Here is a 17,130-nt window from a genome sequence, read left to right as displayed (position 1 = left end):
CAGCTCTTTCCAGACCCTCTCCTGCTCCCTGGAGCTCTGAGAGCCCTGTGAATGCAGCCAGCTGCCCTGTGCCCTGGGGGACTCTAAGGACCAATTCCGTTCCCACATTGACTGACAGAGGAAGCCTTTCTTCCATAGAGTAAACTGATGCTTCAGGAAGGGTGTGCCATCTACTGTGGTGACTAAGGAAAGGAATACCTCCAATGTGTCGGTGAAGCCGACGGTAAGCTCATCACTGGTCCTCAGGAAGACGAGCTGCCATGACAGGGGAAGACCACTGAGCATGGGCAGGCTGGAATCAGGTAAAAACTGTCCTCAGGAACCTGCCTTCTTCCAGGTAGGAGAGAGTTCATTCTGGGGACTGCTTGCATGGAGCCATTCTGTGCCTCGATGAAAAGCTGTAAACTCACTCATAGCTCAGACCTGCGATACCCGACTGTGAATCTAGCCAAGGACAGAAACAAGTAAATGTGCACTGCCGTGCTATTTATAATGGCAAAACACGAAAACGGAACAACTTAGTTATCTAGTACCAAGTAAATCAAGCCACATTCATACACTGAAGTACTGTGTTGCCATCAAAAGTGATAAACATGAGGACAGCTATCAATGTGGCAAAATTTCTATAATAGGATGTTTAAAGGATAAAACCAAATACCAATGGTATCTATATCTTGAACGCTTGAATACAGGACTGGGGAGTTAAGTATACAAAAATGAACCAGTTATATCAAGGTCATGGAGTGTGTAATTTTTCTTTTTTTCTAATATTTTTTTCATGTTGATTTTTCAACTGCCCTTTTCAACACTCTTAGCAGAAAGACAAAGTTTAAGGACATAAGAAAATGTCTATTTAATATTAATGACTAAAAAAGTCTATCATAAAATACCCATGTCTCTGTAAAGCTAGACGAACAAAAAAGGACTGGTCTGAGTAAACAAACAAAATACACTGATGTGTATAAAAAAAAATTACCAGTAATGTTGCTAAGTTGTTGACAATAGATGACTTATTTTTTTTTACCTATGATGTTACTTTTTACTAAACTTTCTACAAAGACTATGTTTCTTTTGAAAATTAAAATATCAGTAGATTATGCGAAGAGTTGACTCATTGGAAAAGACTCTGATGCTAGGAGGGATTGGGGGCAGGAGGAGAAGGGGACGACAGAGGATGAGATGGCTGGATGGCATCACTGACTCGATGGACATGAGTTTGAGTGAATTCCAGGAGTTGGTGATGGACAGGGAGGCCTGGCGTGCTGCAATTCATGGGGTTGCAAAGAGTCGGACACCACTGAGCGACTGAACTGAACTGATAGCTAGATAGGTGATAAATGGTTAAGTGGGTGGATGGATGGGTAGAAAGATGAAGTAAGTGACGTAGGTGGATGGGCTCAATGGATGGATAGATAATACACAGATAAATATTTTGTTCCCCTCCTTCCTTCCTTGTGTCCAAATCCCTTTGATGGGGATGAAATCAACAGCAAAGGCTTTTCAAAAGGAAACGTAGGAAGTTAAAAATGCTACAAATCACCTGCCTTCAGCTCTATTTTGGTACTCTAGGATGAGACGGGAGAGGAGATGCTTGGGTCCTCTGTGTCCACCTCCTGACTCATTTACTTCTGTAACAGGGGAGGCTATATGGCCATGGCTATATCACATTCTGTCTCAGAGCCCTGAGAACTGCACACACACGGGCTCCAGGGTCTGGGTTTCTGGAGAGATGAGTGAGGAGATTAGGGACCCAGAAGATTTCAGGTCTTTAGCACCAGGACTCACTGGAATACCTACAGGACTTCTCAGATGTTTAACTTATTCATTTATTCATCCACTTACTTGTTGAGCAGCTACTATGTATCTGCCCTGCTGGGGAAGACTCACACAAATGGATCACACCAACACCAGCTGTAAGTGCTAGATCCCATCAAGTCCCCGCTGGAGCTCAGAGACGAGAGTGACCTGCTCCCCGGCCAGCACGAGTGGGAGTGTCTGAGCTGGATTTGGACAGTGGGTCGATGTCATCAGACAGGCCATGAGAGTGAGGGTCTCCCTGGTTGGGGAATAGTGCTGGGAAAAGCACAGAAGCCTGGGTAAGAAAGCATTTTCAGAGAACAATAGGCTTTCCGGGCCGTGGGTACACTGTGGGGAAGGGGCAGGGGGTGGGGGCTGGCCATGTGGACACAGTACCAGGGCCCCTTCTCGGATCCATGAACCTCGTGGGGTCCCTGGGGACCCTGTGTGCCATGGGCGACGCACAGGCACTGAAGGGTCTTAAGGAAGTGTAACATGGTAACATTCATGTTTTAGGAAAACAACCCATAAAACGGTGCACGCACATCAATTCTCATCAGCCAAAGCCAAAAGTACGCTTGTCCCGGGAGGCGCAGGCAGGAGAGCTGGGTACCTGGGAGGGGCGGCCAGAACTCTACAATACCCCTGGCTTCCGGGCATGACCGTCTTACTCACAGCTGGGCAAAAGTGAGAAAGCTCCCTGTCGCAGGTCAGTGCCCTGCCCTCCCGAAGGCGGAGGACACCACCCTCGCCCCCACAGTATGGCCCGGAATGACACACGCCCCTCTGGCCCCGTCCAGGGCCGGCCACTGATGCTGACACATAGATATGGCCAGTGGACGTTGCAGGACAAGCTCTCCCGCCAGGCGATGACGCTGCAGGCGGCCACTGTCAGCTGGCCACGGTGGTGGGCCTCGGCGGCAAGGAATTCAGGTGTCATCTAATGCTAGCCTTGTCATTTCCCCTTTGTCCATCCTTTTCCCCTGGGATGTGAGAGGTTAAAAACCGGCCGGATGTAATCCTACGTCTGGTGAGTCTCTGTGAAAGGCATGAGCCTTCTAACTGGGAGACTGTCAATGCCAGCGAATGTATTTGACAAAGTGCTGAAACCCCAGCCTCCACCAGTTGAGTAGGGTGACCCCAGGGTGCCCCCTCCCTCCCTGGGCCTCAGTGTTCCTGACTGTGCAATGGGGTGGAGTGATGATGGGCCCCATCTGGGGCTGGGAATGAGAAACAGACCATAAAATTTGCTGTAAAACTCCCTACATCTATAAAGTGCTATTAAAGTAATGACGAGAGATTACGATCCAATTTGCACAAAGAACGTCTGCCTGATCGGAGCCTCCCAAGACCCACTCCTTGGCCCAGAGGCCCTGGAAGAACACAGGGCTTCTATTGACATGAACAAGTTACAACGGCTTTCCCACAGAGAGGAGCCAGATGTAGTGAATGGCCTGAGGACTGAGGAATCATCGCTTTTTTCCGGACACTGTTTGGCTGGGATTTTCATCTTGAACCTTAACAAGATATTACATCCTTTAATTACCCACCCTTGTGTTGCCCTGTTTTCTCTGCAACATTCCAGGGAGCTTTGAGAGCACATGATTCTTGTAAGACCACATCCCTAGATGCATAGGAAAGAGGACAATCTAAATAGTCTTCAAAAGATGATTTCAAAAAGAAAGGGAAAATGGAGTTTCCCCTTAAGGAAGCAAATACTTGGGCCCCACTTCCCATCTTGAGAGTCTGACAACCACTGCATTCCACCTTACAAGTGTGAAGTCATCCTATCCAAGGAGAAAATTGTTTTGCAGCTAGGCTGTGAATTTGTCTTTTCTTTCAATATCAAGAAGAATGACACTGTTTCTAAGGTGTAAAATTAGGCTTTATCTCTTTACCATAATTCATAAAATCAACCAATCAACCACTCCAACAAGGTAAGTTTTTTAAAATAAAAAAGATGATGGAGAGAACATTTTGACCAACACTGGAAGGAGAACTGGCATAATATCTACGCCTCACTTGAAAACTTTTTCCTTCACCAAGCTGTATTTCAAATGACAGAATGGTCGTGGTACAAAAATGTTTATTTAAATTAAATATTTTAGGCAAACCAATATCTACAACCATTCCAAAGCATATATAGTTCCTACAGAAAATGGAACAGTTTAGCTTAATGTCTGTGATACTGTTTTATAAGATTATTAATACACATTCTGGACTGCACCAATCATATTGTCCATGGTTTACTATTTATTACCAAAAGTCACATACAGTAATAGCATAAAGATTAATCATATCTTATAAGTGATTTTACAAGAGAATTCCTTGGAAGGAAAAAAAAAAGGATCTTTCAACAATACAAAATATAAGGTGAAAATAATAGGAGAATATATAAAAACACTTACATATTTCATACAGGCAATAAAATGCTGAAATCATAAGACAACTGTCTTTTATGTCTAATAGGTATGTTCCTTCAACAGAGACTTGGAGGAAGGATGGAAATGTTTTTGGGATGGGGTCAGGGCTCAGAAATATTTTCTGAATCACAGTGCATTTCTATTCTTTGGGAAGTAAGTATAATAAAGGGAAGTTGCTTTGATGTGCTGGCCGAAGATGTTACCTGAAGAACCAGAGGGCTGGTGAGGAGAACGAATTCCCATTTCTGCCATAGGAATCATGCCTGGGATTTTTAAGTCAAGTGATCTTTGAATCAGTAGCCAATTCAGGGGTGGAGAAAGAATAGAAAAGAAGAGAAAAAAGAAAGTCCAGGAAAGGAAGATGGAGACAGAGGAAAGGAAGATCTTTTTGCATCTGCAGAAGGGAGAGTGTGGTGAAATTTTGCTCAAGAAATCAGCACATTCAGATTCAAAGACACTGATGCTACAGTGCTGAAACTCTTTCCAGCTCCCTGCTCTTTGGGTCATTAGGAACGGAAGGCTGACAAGACGTTGCCAAGGTCAGCAAACTGCATCTGATTCAGGCTGAGCATGAAGGCGTGTATGTTGTGTGTGTCTCATACACACTGTAAATATTCAGACATGTATTTTCTTTTGAAATGTATGAAAGTGAAAAGAAAGTGAAAGTCACTCAATCATGTCTGACTCTGCGATCCCATGGACTATACAGTCCATGGAATTCTCCAGGCCAGAAACTGGAATGGGTAGCCTTTCCCTTCTCCAGGGGATCTTCCCAACCCGGGGATCGAACCCAGGTCTCCCGCATTGCGGGTGGATTCTTTACCAGCTGAGCCACAAGGGAAGCCCAAAACACTGGAGTGGGTAGCCTATCCCTTCTCCAGCAGATCTTCCTGACCCAGAAATCAAACCAGGGTCTCCTGCATTGCAGGCAGATTCTTTACCAACTGAGCTATCAAAGAACTTATCTTAAAAATATATATATATATGTTTTTAAAAAAGCAGCTTGAATTCAATTTCGTTGTCAGTGATGCAGTTAACCCCCAGCGTTAATTTCCCAAATCACTATGAGTGTTTTTTCTCAAACTCTTAAAGGGTCCTTTTGGAAGACTAGGATCATTCATAATGGAAGATGGTGACCAAGTGCAGCAGCCTGGGGTCCTTGGGCAGTGCACGGAATCCTCACCAGGTTGCACGTGAATGAGTTCACTGAGGCCAGCTTCAGCTTCCTTTGGAGAGAATCCTAAATCGGAAAACCCTGGAGCGGAGGAGGGTACCTAAGATACGGAGTCTGTCCCTCACTCCGCAGATGGGGGGATGGGCTGGAAGGAGAGGCGAGGGGAGTCAGGTCTCCCCAGCCCCCGGAGGCAGAACTGGGATTGGGCCGCCAGTCCCCGAATCTTAGCCCAGGGCTCTTCTCACCTGGAAGACCAAAGGTCAGGACGGCAGGACCCCTGCAGCTGTGTCAGAAGCGGCAGGGATGCGAATGTTGCTGGGCTTTTCCCGAATTTGTTTCCGGATTGAAAACTGGGAGGAGAGGTCAGTGAAAACTACCGGGAAATAGCGTCCTCAGCAACGACCGCGCCTGATTCCCAGGGTGGAGCCAATGGAAACTCTTTTGAAGGAATATACTCAGAACACTGGCCGCAGCGGGGCGGGGCGGAGGGGAAGGGGCGGAGGAGGGGCCCCGGACCCTCAGAGCCTGTCGGCGCGCGGCTCGTGGAAGTGCGTGCCCACCCCGGGGCGCTGCGCTCGGCGCGGTAAGGACCGGCTGCGGCGAGGCCGGCCGGATGGGCCGCCCGGGCTCTATGACACACTGTAGCTGTTGTAGTACGTGGCCGTGGCATCAGCCAGCACGGAAATGAGGCTGGTCTCTGTGGGGCCCGTCGGTGTCACCTGAGAGACCGCGCCCTGCCCGCTGAGGGCCCCGGCGGCAGAGTCTGGGTGGCCAGGAGTGTTCAAGTACTGGTCGAATTCATTGCGATCCATGTCCCCCAGGAGTTCCACCTGGCTCAGCTGATCCAGGGCTTCGAAGCCAGGATGCTCGGGAGGCGGGGAGAGCTGGCCCAGGTGGGCGTGCAGGTTGGAGTGGAGAGGCGGGTAGGCGGCCTGGGAGTAATAGGCCGGAGACGGGGGACAGCCAGACACGGTGGACATCATAGAGACGCCCGAGGACTGACCGAGGGCCAGGGAGCCCAGGGGGTGGCCGCAGTGGAGGGGGTTGGGGGCGTACTCCGGGGAGTAGGGGGGCCCGGGCAGGTGGGCGATGCGGCGGGAGTGCGCATGGTCCTCCTGGCAAGGGGAGGAGAAGAAGGTCTGCTCCGGCTCCAGCACGTCCAAGGGTGACATCTCCGGCGGGGTGGGCAGCCCGTAGGGGTACGCGTCCACGCTGCCCGGGGTGCCGCCGCCGCCGCTGCCGCCGGCCGGGCCGTCATGGAAGCAGCCCCGCAGGCCGGGCAGCGCGGAGCCTGGAGAGTACTCACCCCGGTCCTCCTTCTCCCCCGGCGCCCCCCGGCCGCCGCCCCGCTTTTCGGGCAGGGAGTTCTGGTCGCGGGAGAGCGAGCTGAGCAGGAAGCCTGGGTCCACGCGCTTGCACAGGCGCTTGGCCTGCTTCTTCCTGCGTGGCCGGTACTTGTAGTTGGGGTAGTCCTGCATGTGCTGCAGTCGCAGCCGCTCCGCCTCGTCCACGTAGGGCCTCTTCTGGGACAGCGTCAGCGCCTTCCACGACTTTCCTGCTCACACAAGTCAGACAAGGCCGCCGTCAGCCTCTGCGCAGCTCGCCTCGGGGCGCCCGGTGCACCTGTCTCGACTGGGGCCGCCGAGCATCGCACACACCTGCTGCCTCAGTCCCCTGTCCCTCCCCCCAACCCAGTGCCCCCTCTTCACACAAGACACCCCACACTCCGCACCCTCTTCTCAGCCCACATCCTGCACATGCAGTAAGGCCAAACCAACCTCTCCCACTTGCACGCTCCAAGGCACTCGTGCAAAAGACACACAGACACACACACACACACACACACACACACAGGATCATGGCACCTCTCCTATCAAAGCCACCAGACAACAGGAATGTATAAACAGTGTGAGATTCTCAGTGAAGGGTCCACCTAACCCAATGTCACCCACAGGACAAAAATATGTAGACTACAACATTGATTTGGGCTCCCTTTTACCTTCTGAGGGTCAGTTCTTATCATTTGTGCATCCTAATGAAACTTCTGCCTTCCTAGGTTATCGCTGCCCTTCGGGAAGTGACACTATATTATTTATTTGTGGCATACATCTATCACAGGCTTTCTTGTGAGGGTACTCAGGATCAGTCAACAGCTTCACAGATGGAGGTAAAATTACAAGATGTAAATTACAGGATCTCATTTATGGCAACAGAGGATTAGCCCTTATATCTGAAGGTCAAACAGAACCTTCATGCCACACACACACACACACACACACACACACACAAGCTATGGCTTCTAACTGTCTACTGTGACCATGGGAGAGGGCACCTTATCAGTCACTGACTCTCCATACAGAAGTAAACACCTTACCTTCCCTGGCTCTTTGTTTTTCCTGCAGTAAAAAATACACTGTGATGCTCCCCAAAATGCTCTTCTGAAGAAGCATCCCACACTTGTGTCCCACTGGTGCACAAATGCTGCTCTCATGTGTATTTTCCATTCATCCTTTTCACTTGTGTGTTATTGCATAGATTATTGTCTCTTTCTTTCTTAAAGCACATTGCCCATCCTGCTGCAGGTTTTCTAAAGGTCACTTCTGGACACCTTAGATGGTTACCTCCTAGGGTAGGCTTGGGAATTTAAGTTCCCCTATGACATTACTGTATCCTGAAGTTTGAGACAAATTGCCCAGAGGGCAGCCCCCTGCCCCAAATCTTGGAAGGAAAGGGGCTGCATCTCCCACCCAGAGCCCTTGGCACAGGGCCAAGTCCAGAGCTATGTGTGTGACTGCCCTTCATGGGGGTGCTGGCTGGCCCTGGGTGTCAGGCACACAGAGGGGGCTGGAGGAAGGTGATTATCCAGTACCCTTTGGATGAAAGTATATAACACTATTCCAGTGAAGCTGTCAATTAATACAGTTAGCTCTCACTTGAAAAGACAACTTTAAAAGTGTCAGGAACTCCAATTTTAGTATATGTGCTGCCGAAGCGAGCACTGTCAGGAACTCCAGATTTGGAGTTGGCCATTAGTTTCCAGCCTGTGATTAAGGCCACAAGTTATGGCAAGAGGTCCAAGACCCAGACACACCCACACCCTGACTGTGGACTGAATATAAAATGTGACTCAAAGTTTCTGAGTGTACCGAGATATTGTAGTATTCATAAAATATAGGTTCATTTTAAAAACCACTAAATGTATAACTGTCTTTACCTGCTTTCTCATCCATAACATACACGAGTGCTACTGTGTGAAGTTTTTAGAGTCAAAGACTGGAGAGCTAATAGTCAAAAAAGTCTGGGCTCTCGCATTCAGCCCTTTCCCTTTCCTAAGTCAGAAAGGAAAGGGCTGGGCAAGATCATGGGCTTGGGATGGAAATAGATCATCCTGCTGCCCCCTCCGCTTCAGCAGGTGTAAAAAATCCACATTTTTCAAAGCAACACTAGGTCAGTTTCCTTTCCCTAGTGCCAGGGGCTGTGTGGTTAAGCAGGAAGGAATCCATATCTTTCCTGCAAAATGCACTGTAACCTCTAGAAGCCTAAGTGCCAACTGCCAAGAGGAATCAGCTCACAGGAGGCATTTGTCACCCAAGTCCCTTTGCCTGTCCTTTCCCTGGGAGCAGGCAGCCCCAGTCCTGCAAGGCTCTCTAAACTGAGTTCTCCCACCCTCGGCTGGGCCTGCTCTATCCTCGTCACAAGAGCTGTGCTTGGGCAACAGGCATAGCACATGGGTCACACCAAAAAATTACATTTAGGGGTTCACCGAAAAAAAAAATGTTTTCATTGCTTTAGAAATCTCAAGAAAAATATAAACTTTCTGCTTGAAGAAACTGTTTTATTATTGTATATCTTAATATATTTGTCTTTATGCCAACACCTTATAAAGTATGATTTTAAGTATTTTTTTTCTGGGACAGGGCTGGCTAAGACACACTGGCCCACTAACTCGTCCTGGGAACAGCTAGCCAAGGGGGCTGGGCAGAGGGTGGGAGGCTCTTTGAAACCAGCACTCTATCAGCTGCTTTGAAAGGGCAATCAAACTGCAAGAGGACCCTTTCTGCCAGAGGGCCCGTGGCTTTAGACAGCACAAAGAGGGGTGTCAGGCCTCATTCCACCGATCTGGGGAAGGAGCCCCAAGCTCCAGCGGAAAAAGGAAAAAGAAAAGGCTCCAAGATGGGCCGGGTGGGGTTGCTGGGGGCAGGGCCAGCCTCGGGTGACCACACACTGTCCTTTTTTACAGGGCCTGGCGCCTGCTGGGCACACAAAGTGCCTTGAAAGGTTCCCATCCGTCAAAATGAATAAAAACTACCACAAAGGGCAAAGAGATTAGGCGTTGGCTGGAGCTGATACAGTGCCCAGCTTCTGACAGTGGAGAGAGAAAAAGCCCCCGGCCTCCAGAACATCCTTTCCCCATTGGCCTGACTTGTCCCCAGTCCGGCGTCCGGGGGTTCTCGGACATACCCGCACAGGCCGTCCTAAGCATCCGAATCAAATTTTCTACACTCCTGCGACTGGGAAAGAGGTTCGAATCAAGTCCATTTTGCTGTTGGTTTGATAATTAAGTTAAAGCAGGAATGCGCCACCGCAAGGTCTCTCTTCACCAATATTCGTTAATGAGAGGTACGACTTCCTGTGACTGTGCCCGTGGTGAAGTTCAGAGGATGATGGGTTTTCCTGCTCTCTTACACCCGACCTGTCCGTGCGCGCGAGGATCTCCCTAGTCGAGTCCCCGCACCAGGCCGCAGCTCAGACCCGCCCGTGCCCCAGGGCCCCTAACTCTGCTCCCGTCTCTTACAGTGGGCCTCCCCGGCCACCCCGGCGGGCCATGCCAGTTCACTCTGGGCCCGGTCCACGCGTCCCTGCTCGGAATCCCAGTCCCCGCGCGCACACCCACGCTCGCCCAGATGCCCAACCTCGCGGGCACGGTGCACGCCCCCGTGGGTCCGCACGCCGAGTCTGTCCCACCCTCGCCCCGCGCGCCCTCACTACACCCGCCCGCCCTCCAGCCGCCAGACCCCCGCCCGCCGACTTCGGGCCGGGCCCCGCCCGCTCACTCACCCAGCATCTTGCTGAGCTCGGCGTTGTGCAGGTCCGGGTTCTGCACCGCCAGACGTTTCCTCTCGTCCTTGGCCCACACCATGAAGGCGTTCATGGGCCGCCGGATACGGCTCTCCGAGCCCTTGTCCCCCGGCGGGCGGGGGGCGGCCGGCGGCGACAGCCCGTCCGACAGCTCGGCTTCCAGGGCAGGGCACTCGAGACCCTCAGGCCACGGGTAAGTTCCTAGCAGCGAGGCCATGGCCGCACGGGGGTCGCCTCGCTTCGCGTCGTCGGGCCGGCGTTGACCTGGCCCTCGCACCGGTTGGGGCGTCCAACTTGGCCGGCAGCCGCGGCCCGGCCCCTTATTTATCAGCTTCGAGAGGCTGCGTCCTCCAATGACTCTCGAAGGCGGCGCGGCCCCTCCCTCCTTCACGGCGCGGGCCCCCTCCCTGCGTCCTGGGCCGCAGCGTCCCTGCTCCGACCTGCCGGGAGGAGAGGCGGGAGGCGGGCCGCTTCCCCAGCGTGCGCCCGCCCCCGGCCCGCCCCTCCGCCTCCCAGGTGGTTCCCGGGGATCAGTGCCCCGAAGCCCCGGGGCCGCCCCTCGGCCCGCTAGCTCACAGCGCAGGTGCCTCCGGCCGGGAGGAGGGAGCCGCCGGTGATCGCGGGGCCCAGGAGCGGGAGCCGGACTCCAGCCCCTCATCCCGACTGGCCGCGGCCTCCCAGGGCCAGGTTCCGCTGGCTCCTCCCGTGCGTGGAATCCTACGAAGAATAGAAGCCAAACAGGTTTCGCTGGGAATGGCCGGGCACGAGTGACTTTTGGCCGTGACACCCGGCCTTTGAACTCTTCTTGATAGAACACACTTCGTGCTTTTGTAAATGACCTGGGCAGCGACAATCTCGCCCCCCACCCCCAGCCGACTTGGGCAGCCAGAGAGACTGGAGAGGGGGCTGGATCCCGTTTCGGGTTCCCCTTGGCACCCACTGGAGGGTCCCCCCTCGATGCTCAGCGGCTCCCTGGCTCTTCAGAGAGCATGCCTGCAGCCTCAGTTCTCTCATTCACCCTGGCCTCTGTCGTCTCTCTTTTTATACCTTTACCCCCAACCCACCCTGGTCTCTGGCGTCCCAGCCTCCAGCTCCCTCGCCTCCAGCCTTTCTCTGGCGAAATTCCCTTTTCCTGTGTTCTCTGTTCTCTGCTAACTATCAGTCCTGCTTCTCAGAGCAGAGTCCTTCTGTCCCTCCACCCCTGCCTTCTGACCATCCTAGACTTTGGCACAACCTGGGCTGCCGAGTTCCCCTCCTCCTGACACCTCCCCCCTCCTTACCCCCCAGACCAGACTGGGCCTGCCCTCCACTGGAAAGCTTGAGGGCTGGAAGCTCAGGGCCCTCCATCGGGCATGGGAAGCCCTGCTCAGAGGACAGCTCCTCATCCTGCTTTGTTGTGTGAATAGGGCCGAATAAGTGGATGATTAAATGAGTGAGCAGATATGGCTTAGACACACGCTACTGTATAAAACAGCCAAGTCCTGAGGAATCCGATCCTGGAATCGGATCCACCGTGTATTTACTGAGCAGCAATCCCAGTGCAGGGCTCCACAGAGGTGACCCTGAAAGCACTGGCATTGGGAGAGAGGACCATGGGTTTGGATCTGGAGGCAGGACCTGTCTTCAGTGCTGGGTTACTTAATGCATGACTCAGGGCTATTCTCCCAGTCCAAAATGTGGAGGAGGATAAGACTGACCTCACAGGGCTGTGTGTGAAAGCTGAAACTCCATACATACATGACGGTTGATGTTAATATAACTGTTTACATGCAGCCATAAATTCTAAGCCTAGACTTCAGGGTCCCTGTGTGCAGTGACTGAGTTCACAGGCGCCTCTGTGGGCAACATACTCTCCGGAAGCAGCGCCAGGGCTAAGACTTGGTAAGTGGAAGGAAAAATGCAACTTCTCGTTTTCAAGTCCCACTTATGATCTACAGCGCCCCGGGTTTTCCTACCTCCTCCAGCCAGGACCCAGAGGCAGCACCCTAGGCTCCAGCTCTCCACCGGGAGTGGAGCGGGCGGAGCTGGCTAGCACCGGGGACCAGGAGGGGTGGGGGTGATTTGCATAGCGAGTGTGTCCGCGGACTAGGTGGACTTTCCTATTTGGGGACGCCTAGGCCGTTTCCTCTGTTGAACTCCTCTGCCAGAAATCTCTCAATTAAAATCTCCATACCGGAATGCTCCGGGAACCTCCGGGGGCTACAGCCGCACCTGGCCAGGGGTGACCCTAGTCGTAGAGATAGAGAAGGGATCCCCTCAGGGGTATTTGCGCGGCAGCCCATGGACCCCTGGAAGGACTCTACCTTTTCTAACTGCACTGCCTCTCCCGGACAGGACGATGGTCCGCAGGATCAGAAGCCTCTAGGGGACAGCGCCCCCTTCCCGGCCGCGGGCGTCCCCTTCCCCGCCTGCAGCCTCAGGCGCTCTCGGTGCGCGGTTCCGGAGCAGAGTGCACGCAGTCAGGCACCAGGTGAGGAAGATGCTCGGGCGCCGGGGAGCGTAGAGTTGTCCAGAAGGATTCCAAAGTCCGACAGCAAGATGGAGAAAACGGCGAGGGCAGAGAGAATAGGTATTGCGGTTGTTGTCTACAGTAATAATTTCTGGCATTTCGTCGGAGAGAGCGCGAGAGCCTGGATTGTGCAGGACCTTGGCGTTAAACGCCGTGTTGCCAGCAGGGGCTCTGCCCAGACCGCGTGAGCTGTGAGCACGCAGGAACTCGGGCTCTTTCCCTCTCTCCCTTTCTTTATTTCTTCATTGATTTGCATCTACTCATTGATTCACCTGGGCAACTTTATGCAAACGCGCCCTGGTGCGGGCGGCGCTCAGGGGTGCTGGGTAGCTGTGACCCCGGCTGCCTCTCGGACCTTCGGTACCTGAGCTTCAAGGGTCCCCAAAGCCCGGGGCTCAGCAGGCTGAGCAAGAGGGGCCAGGACTGGAGTCCTCCGAGGCATCCCCATACCTGTCTGGCCAGCGCTGGGCCCAGGACCTGTCTGGCCAGTTGTTGGCAGAGGTTCATCTGTGGAGATAGTGAGGTGGATTCAGGGCAACTGTGCCAAGAAGGATTGAGATGTATAAGTCTGCAGTGCGGGGTCCTGCGGGTGCTTGGACCCACAGCGGGATGGGATGCGGGTTCCCGCATCCGTGGAGAGTAGAGCCAAGGGTTTCCCATGTGAAGATTCAGGGGGACAGTGGACCTGTCTGCTCACAGACTGCACCTTACTCTTGCGGTGTGTATTGTGTGAACTCTCCCCTCTCTCTCAAATGACTTTTTTCCATCTTTCCTTTTCTGTTTCCTTTCCTCCTTCCCTGCTTCGCTGCTCACCTCCTTCCCTTTCCAGTCCCCGCCCGGCTCCCTCCCCTTTCTCCTGCTTCCCCTCTCTCCTTCCTCCCCTCTCCTCTCTCTCCCCTCTCCCCTCCCTCCTGTCTTCCTTTAGGTCTGTAGTTCACTGAACAGTATTTACAGGAGCACAGGACATGAAGTCAGAAACGGTTGCTTCAAGTTACTAGTGGTGTGATGATAGTTCATTCACCCAATCTCAGCCTCAGTTTCTTTGCCAGTAAAATGGGGATAATACAGGATTCCTGACATGGTGTTTTTGAAAGAACCTCAGGCATCTGGTCCCATCACTTCATGGCAGATAGATGGGGAAACAGTGGAAACAGTGGCTGGCTTTGTTTTTCTGGGCTCCAAAATCACTGCAGATGGTGATTGCAGCCATGAAATTAAAAGACGCTTACTCCTTGGAAGGAAAGTTATGACCAACCTAGACAGCATATTCAAAAGCAGAGACATCACTTTGCCAACAAAGGTCCATCTAGTCAAGGCTATGGTTTTCCCAGTGGTCATGTATGGATGTGACAGTTGGACTATAAAGAAAGCTGAGCGCCAAAGAATTGATGCTTTTGAACTGTGATGTTGGAGAAGACTCTTGAGAGTCCCTTGGACTGCAGGGAGATCCAACCAGTCCATCCTAAAGGCGATCAGTCCTGGGTGTTCATTGGAAGGACTGATGTTGAAGCTGAAACTCCAATACTTTGGCCACCTGATGCAAAGAGCTGACTCACTGGAAAAGACCCTGATGAGGGCAGGAGGAGAAGGGGACAACAGAGGATGAGACGGTTGGATGGCATCACTGACTAGATGGACATGGGTTTGGGTGGACTCCGGGAGTTGGTGATGGACAGGGAGGCCTGGTTCATGGGGTCCCAAAGAGTCAGACACGACTGAGCGACTGAACTGAATTGAATGTGCACCTTAAATAACTGTGAAATGTTATACAATAATGAATGGATGGGACCTTAAATATAGAATTAATAGGGTTTAGCCCACAAAACTTTCCCCTCAAGGAGCTTTCCTGATTCTATTCCCAACTGAAGAGTTTTGGTGATTCTAGAAGGAGAGAGAAGGGAGGGGGCACACATTCTTGCCTCGAGGCAGCAGCCCTGGCTCCTGACCCTGGACTCTGCTCAGGACCACATCTGGTTGGCCACACTGAGCTGGGGCTGCCACAGCTCCCAACCCTACCCTCTGTGGTTTTGTGCATGTGTCTTACCAGGGCTTTCTGTCCCTCACACCAGGCTGGAGGTCAAAATCATCATCACCAGGATGATCACCTTTGCTCACACAGATTTACTTTGCCCCACTGACAGTCCTTGCAAAGGTCATTCCCAGCTCATCCTTGCCTCCATACAACCCTCTGTGAATTAGGCATCCCAGATGGTAGTATTAATTCCCAGATAAGGCAGGTGGCAGAGCAGAGACCTGAACACACATCTCTCATCCTCAGGTCTCTACTCCTCAGTTCTGGGGCTCCCCTGTGTCGGCTTCCGACTCAGATCAGAGCCCCACTCCAGACAGAAGTGCTTTTCACCAGCACTGATGGTTAGTGCCAATTCTGGTGCTTCTAATCAGAACATAAGTGCTTCTAACCCCTGCTTGTCTACCCTCTCCAGATGCATCACTTAAGTTCTACTGGACCTTTCCTCCTCAAAGGGCACTTGAAGTTCAAGGTAAGGTGAAAAGCAAATGGGTTAACCCTGTTGGCTACAGGGAAGATGCATGCTGGAGAGGCGGGAGACCTGGTCCAGGCCTGCTGGCTGCCTTCTCCTTCCTCCTGCCCCACCGCCCCCAGGCCTGACTTCCCTCTAAGAAACAGAGTTCCTCTTTCAGCCAACAGATATCTCTTCACAGTCAGAAGTTTAGGAGAAATTCATCACGTTCTTGGATTTAGAATAATTTGGGGGGATTAAACCAGACAGCAGAGATGTGTGATATACCTGGAGGGTTACCTGAGTGGACACAGGACACCTGGACAGACTTCCACAGCATCCTAGATGTGACAGCTGCTTTACAGGGCACTTGTGGGAGGTGGGAATAGGATTTTCAGATGACATTGCTCCTGAGTGTGGGTAGCAGAGACCCCTGGTAACATCAAAACCCTTGATGTTTGGATTCAAGAGTAGAGAAACCCCAGGGGTAGAGAAACTTGGGGTTTCCCAGATCAGACTCTCTGGTTACTACAGAATGCCCCTCTACATGTGTGTGTTTATCTCTGATCAGTCACATCTCTCAGTGAATAGGGGACAGATCCTGACTTAGAGCCAGAAGTCCAGTCCCATCTGGGCACATCTGAGCAACCTCTCAGCCAGCACACAGGGTGGAAAGCCTCGGAGGCCCAGGGAACCGCTGAGGGGCTGGCCTGTGTTGCGTGCGTACCCAAGACAGCGCCCAGGTAAGCAGTGCTCATCCTGGGATCTGTATTTGCCTCCTCCCTAGCACTGAGGGCCAGGAGAGTTCCATGTCAAGGACAGACATTTTCTACGTTAATTTTCTCCTGCTCCACTCTGAACAATGATCAGATTTCCTTCTGTAAGGGAGCATGCGTGTAGAATGACTGCGCTGAAATGATCTTTATTTTTTTAAATGTTTATTTATTTGTGTGTGTGTGTGTGTGTGTGTGTGTTGGCTGCACAAGGTCTACACTGCAGCAAGCAGGGACCTTTAGTTGCAGTAGGCGAACTCTTAGTTGGGTCACATGGGATCTAGTTCCCTGACCAGGGATAGACTCCAGGCACCCTGCATTGGGAGCCTTAGCCACTGGACCACCAGGGAAAGTCCCTGAAATAATCTCTACTTGGTCAGAAGCTAAACTCTCAGACAAATTTAAATGGAAAACCAGCAAATGACAAGAAAAACTAACAACTGGTTCAAGGAGGTATGTTTCTATCTCTTCAACTCTACTGTCTCTTCTTTTCAAATGTCTCAGAGGAAGAAGAGAAACTGGCTAGGGGTCGCCTATAATTAATACAAAATGGGAAATATGTCTTTTCTGAGCCTCTGTGCACACATGTCAGGATAATGAGTGACACGGGGAGGCAGAACTGATAGCGATCTCATCACGGCGCACTCTGTCATCAGCCAGCAGTTCTGGTGTGAGAAAGCAAGGATACTTCTTAATTTGTTTGGCTCTAGGTGATCGCTTTACTGGGTGGGTTTCAAGCTACCATTATTTTATGTTTTGTTTTTTAATCAGGTGCTCATTGAGGTTCTGGCAACCCACTCCAGTGCTCTTGCCTGGAAAATCCCATGGACGGGGGAGCCTGGTGGGCTGCAGTCCATGGGGTTGCTACAAGTCAGACACGACTGAGCGACTTCAC

At 51.9% G+C, this 17,130-nt stretch overlaps 1 protein-coding gene across 1 annotated transcript; it reads right to left on the bottom strand.

Annotated features, from left to right (window-relative positions):
• Window positions 1-3,725: 3,725 nt before the first annotated feature.
• On the bottom strand, window positions 3,726-10,776 carry SOX7 (SRY-box transcription factor 7). The gene is made up of 2 exons (XM_055580177.1): window positions 10,453-10,776; window positions 3,726-6,949 (listed from the first exon to the last, which is right to left on the bottom strand). The coding sequence occupies exons 1-2, from the start codon at window positions 10,688-10,690 to the stop codon at window positions 6,024-6,026; spliced, it is 1,164 nt and encodes a 387-aa protein (XP_055436152.1). The 5' UTR covers window positions 10,691-10,776; the 3' UTR covers window positions 3,726-6,023.
• Window positions 10,777-17,130: the final 6,354 nt, after the last annotated feature.

This window comes from Bubalus kerabau, chromosome 4, assembly GCF_029407905.1.
Source record: "Bubalus kerabau isolate K-KA32 ecotype Philippines breed swamp buffalo chromosome 4, PCC_UOA_SB_1v2, whole genome shotgun sequence".
Classification (NCBI taxonomy): Eukaryota; Metazoa; Chordata; class Mammalia; order Artiodactyla; family Bovidae; genus Bubalus; species Bubalus kerabau.
Note: the sequence above shows the minus strand (reverse complement) of the source record. Positions and strands in the feature narration are given on the sequence as shown.